General features: G+C 45.1%; 1 protein-coding gene across 1 annotated transcript; it reads right to left on the bottom strand.

Moving 5' to 3' along the window:
• Positions 1 to 336: 336 nt before the first annotated feature.
• On the bottom strand, positions 337 to 4,860 carry CNTRL (centriolin; the record flags this gene model as incomplete). Its single annotated transcript, XM_009083338.1, has 11 exons — positions 337 to 496; positions 775 to 906; positions 1,017 to 1,157; positions 1,261 to 1,391; positions 1,758 to 1,950; positions 2,119 to 2,327; positions 2,528 to 2,838; positions 3,081 to 3,267; positions 3,669 to 3,808; positions 4,209 to 4,353; positions 4,744 to 4,860. Coding segments are annotated over 11 exons (1,866 nt in total), but the record flags the coding sequence as incomplete, so codon positions are not given.
• Between the last annotated feature and the right edge of the window lie 131 nt (positions 4,861 to 4,991).

The following is a 4,991-nucleotide window of genomic DNA, read 5'->3' as shown; positions in this document are numbered from 1 at the left end:
TAGACAGGATGGAGACAGACAGCTGCATGGCAGCTCTGCTGCTCAGCCCCAGCAGCTGCTGGTCTCAGCCACAGGAAGTCATTCAGAGACTCAGATTTAATGCCATTTACTTCTCAAGGGACCAATTCTGACAGAATTACTGAACTAGGGAGCTCCTATTTGTGCATTTGCACCAAGCCTGCAGTCAGACAGAACCATAAACGTGCTTGTTCTGCTTTTCAGGGGGTTGGAGAGGTGGGAGAAAGCAAAACTTGGTTTTGTTGAAATTTTATGGAGTGTTTTTGATACTTCAGTTCTTTTGCTGTAATGAATTAAAAACTCATTTGGAAAACTCACTCTGATTTGTCGGAGTTTTTCATGTGCCTCAGTCTCTCCATCTCGAAGAACTTCTTTGAGGTCATCTTTCTTTTGAGAAATACAGCCCTGAAGGTGGTGGAGCTCTTCAGTCCTTTGATTCACCTGTTGCTCCAGGAACAAGAGCTCTTGCTGCTGAGCACTAATCTACAGTAGACAAGTTTAAGACAAGAAGTATCTGAAAGTTTTTGCTTTGGTAGCTACACACATGCACAAGACCCAGTGCAGTGTTTCCTGCAGAAACACCAGTGAGAGCCTCAATTACTATGAGACACAACAAGGACAACTCAAATTGCCAACAGTAGAAGAAATTTTAGAATTAAATTCTACAGACAAAGCAGTTCAGAACTTAAGACTCTTCTGAGCCTCCAGTGCTATCAACACCAAGCACACTGACAGTCCAGGGTTAATAAGCCAAACCTTACCTGATTTTTCAGTGTTTCCAGTTCAGCTTTCTTGTCTTGAACAAGGCTTTCTGCTTCTCTGATGATCTGCAGGTGATGTTCCTCATTACCTTCTGCAACTCGAATATCTCCCTGCAGCTTCTGCAGACTGAGAGTGAGGATAACAACATAAGCCAGAAGAAGTGAGAATATCTTACCTTATAGCAGGAGGAGCTCTTTGTTTAAGCTAATAGTATACTGTAAATTAAAAGCACTTACCGTTCAGTTAGCATTTCTATCTTCTGGTTTAACAGCTGGAACTCAGAGTCTCTTGCAGCCATGGTTTTGTTGATTTCCTTCAGAACACCTTCTTGTTCCCTTTTATGCTGCTCCAAATCCCTTGTGTCTTTCTGTAACAGCCTAAAGAAACATTTATGCCTTTTCATACTACCATTTCACCAGCTCTCCCTCCCCAACAGCACAGCCTGAGCCCCATGTGGCACAAACCCACCAGTGAGGGTACCTGAGCTGCTGAGCTGCTTTCCCAAGTTTAGTGGCCATGTCCTGAGCCCTCTGCTCCAGCTCTTTTGCCTCTGTCTCAGTGTGGGACAAGTGCTGCCTGGCACTGTTGTACTTCTGAATGGTGTCTTTGGTCTAGGGGAAAAAGTGAAGATTATTGAGACAATACATCTCATGCTTTCCACATCCACCACCCGCAGTTAGCTGCCTGGAGGTGACCTCCTCCTGGCTTGAATATTCCACCTCTTCCTCTCTATACCACAAAGCAGAACCTTTTCTCCTCTCTTGTCCAGACAGAAAACTTCCTCCTCCTTTGCAAAGACTAAACCAATTATTTTAGCACAGGGTTATGCCATGACTTATTTTCACATAGAAGCATTTTAAGAGGCTTCAGGTTATCCAAGTGAAAAGAAAACTGCTTAGACAAACAAAACTCAACTGCTTAGAACAATCAATGCAACACTCCAATCCTTCTGCCCTCGAAGCTGTGGCTCTGCTCACCTTCCCTCGGGTGCTCTCCAGTTCCACCTGAGCCTCAGTGAGGAGTCTGTCTGCCTCCCTGAGCTCTGCTCGGCGCCTCAGCAGGGTCTTCTCCACACACCCAATCTCCTCTGCAATGTCCTCCTGATGCCTAAGGGACTTCTCCAGCTGCAGCTCTGCCACGAGGTGGTCAGTGTACCCTTCAATAAAGTCCCTGCAAGGTCAGGATGAAACACAGGGAATTAAAACACAAAAATGCCAGAGGGCTGGAGTCTCTGCCAGTTCTGGAGCTGGAAATGAGTCAAAAAACTGACATTTACTGGAGACAAGTGTAGGCATTCCCACGTGGTTACTCTAGATGCATTCCATGAACTGTCCCCACCTGTGCTTGCTGTGTTTCTGAGCTGCTCTTCTCAGCTCTGCCACTTCACATTCCAACTCAGCTCTCTCGTGCACAAGCTCTTCAATGTTTTGATGCAATTTATCCACCTCTTTTTTGTACTTATGCTCAGCTGCCTCTGAGCATTTCTCTTTGTATTTCCGAGACTTTAAATAACAGACAGTGTCTTCTAGCCTAGAGACTTCTCCCTCCTGCACACAGAAAACACAACAACATCTGTAGTCTATTTCAGCCCTGAGAACAGGAGCAGCAAAGACTTTCTGCACTGAGGGTGCAGAGCATTCTCATCAGGAAGCTCTCCCAGACCCAGAGCTTTCCTAGCAGGGACATTTTTCTCATCCCTCTGTCAGCTGCCAATGGTTAAACCTGCAGCTACAGCCCTGGTCCTTACCAAATCATGATGCTCAGGCACGTTGCAGTGGAGCACTCCAACAGGAATGAGTGGGACTGTGAAAGTTGGAGGGAGAGGGCCATAAACAACCTGAGCTCCTGCAGGAGGTGGCCCATGGATAATGGTTCCAGGGGCAACTGAAGCTCCAGTGGCTGCAGCAGGAGGAGGGGCATAGACCCCTGTGCCCTGGGGTGCAGGGGCACCATCTGGGAGGGCTGTGTAAATGACTGTGCCGGGCGGAGGGACAAAGGGAGAGGCTTCAGGGACAGGAGTTCCTGCATGGCCTTCACCATCTGCTTGTGCTCTTCTGTCTTTAAAGGAAATCAAAAAAGTTATTTTTCATCATTTTTTCAGTAAATATATTCTCAAAGTGCACATTTTAAAATTTTGTGTCATGTACAGAAACATAAACACTGCTTAAACCAACTAATGAGTTCAACAGTAAAGAGCATTTCTGCTCACTCATGTACACCACAGGAATTCACTCTGAACTCCAAGCAAGTCCATCCCTAGTGTGCTCCTAAACAGAATTCTGAGACTGTGACTGACTTACCTTTACCAGAACTTGTTTCGGACAACCTATTTCTGACTGGTGAATAAACCCAACGTCCTCCTTGGCTGGGCATGTCCTCCCTCCCACGCAGCCTGTCCTGAGCACGCTCTCTCCTGCCTGGGGATGTGCCAGAGCACCCTAAACACACTCCAGAGTCCTTTGTGCTGTGGGAAGCAGGAGTTGAAGCCTGAAGAAAAAGAAATACAGTAGGTGTTAATCTGGAAATAACAAACCACGTGAAGTAAATTCTTTGTAGACATTCTAAGCTCTGACTGTGCAGAACAGGCTGTGCGTACTCTGCTGTTTCAGTTCCAAGCATGATGCTGCTTTCAAAGACAGCACAAAGTATTTTAGTAATATTTCTTTAGTCAGACAAATTCTCTCTTACAAGGTGTTTGCCTGTACCATCCCCTTTAACCTTTACCTAAATGAATTGACAGTACTGCACTTTGCAGAGTTTTCTCAACTGTGCGCTCAGTATTTCTCCTCCATGCCCAACAGTATCTGTTCCTCAGTTTCTCCCAAACCTAAGTGCATAATGCACTTCCCACATCAACTGGCTTTCCCACAGCAGGGTTTCCATCTGACCTGTGATGATGGCATGTAATACCAGTACCCTCTTCTCTTCCATGGATCTGCTATGCTGGTGATATAATCGTTCTGGTGGGAGAGCAGTTTTTTGAGGGCTGCAATTTCATCTTGTAAGTTGTTGATTTCATCTTTGTTACCTGTAAATTCATCACAAGTTTATAGGAACATAAGGCAAAGAATTAAATACTATGTTCAGCTTTTGTTACACACAGAGACAGATGTAAACTGGCCCTGGGAGCTTTGGCATTTGAAGGCTGTAGAAACACAGGTTGATATACAGGTAAGTGCAGCTCATTTCCCTTGCACAGAGCAATGTTCTAGAGCAGTGCACAGTGCACAGCACCATCTGTGCTTTCTAACTAGCTGTCAAAAGTGCTGTTAATACAAACTGATGAAAACCAATACATATGAGGTATTCTCAACACTTCATTCTCCAGAGCTCTGAACATGTTCTCAGCTCAACCAGCCAGAAATAGGAGCCAGTAGTTTTCTGTATCCCTACGGGTCTGCAAGAAGTGGAGAGAAAAAAGAGATTACCTGTCCCAATATTATCCAACAACCATCTTAATCGATCAATTTCTGCTTTCTGTTGCTCCATAACTTGGTTCAATTTATCAATCTCAAACTTCTGAGCCCTTGAGGCCATAGTCTTCTCACCAGCCCTCTCAACTTCGTGCTGAAGCTGTTTGAAACAGAAGTTTAAAGCAAAGCATTTCAGTTTAAATCAGACTGTATTAAAATTCTTTGAACACACCCACCCATCCCTACAGAAATGCTTCTTCAGCAAAATGCATCTACTACTCACAACAGAACTGTTCTTCCCATCCCCTTGTACGACCAAAGCTCAGCCACAGCCACACAGAGGTGTTTAGTGAACAGGTGATGGTTTTTTTAAGAATCAGTTACTCTAGTAGTGAGGATTTCACTTTGTTCTTTGGCAGATGTTGGGGAGGGAAGAACATTGTGCCTTGGGAAAACTTGAGGAAAAAGTGTGAGGCAAGAACCTCTAATTTAGAAACTCACTGATAACTATTTTGTCACACAGCATAGAGCAAACACCACTGTGACCTACTTGCTCTTCCTTCTCTTTGAGGAGTTGTTGTAGCAATTCTATTTCTGCTTCTGCTCTGGCAAGATCCCTGGTGGCACGAGCTGCCTGGGCACAGAACTCCTCAGCCTCCTCAACCTCCTAAAATCGAGATTTTAGTTGCAGCTTTAGTTTGCAGGAACATTTCCCAGGCCTGCAGGTGTGTCATGCTGACCAATAAGAAGCATCAGCACCTGACTGCTTTGGAACTGTTTGGACTCAAGCTCAGCCAG

This window comes from Acanthisitta chloris, unplaced genomic scaffold (genome assembly GCF_000695815.1).
Source record: "Acanthisitta chloris isolate BGI_N310 unplaced genomic scaffold, ASM69581v1 C16964448, whole genome shotgun sequence".
In the NCBI taxonomy this organism is placed as follows: domain Eukaryota; kingdom Metazoa; phylum Chordata; class Aves; order Passeriformes; family Acanthisittidae; genus Acanthisitta; species Acanthisitta chloris.
The sequence above is the reverse complement of the archived record's forward strand: the minus strand, read 5'-3'. Positions and strand labels throughout refer to the sequence as shown.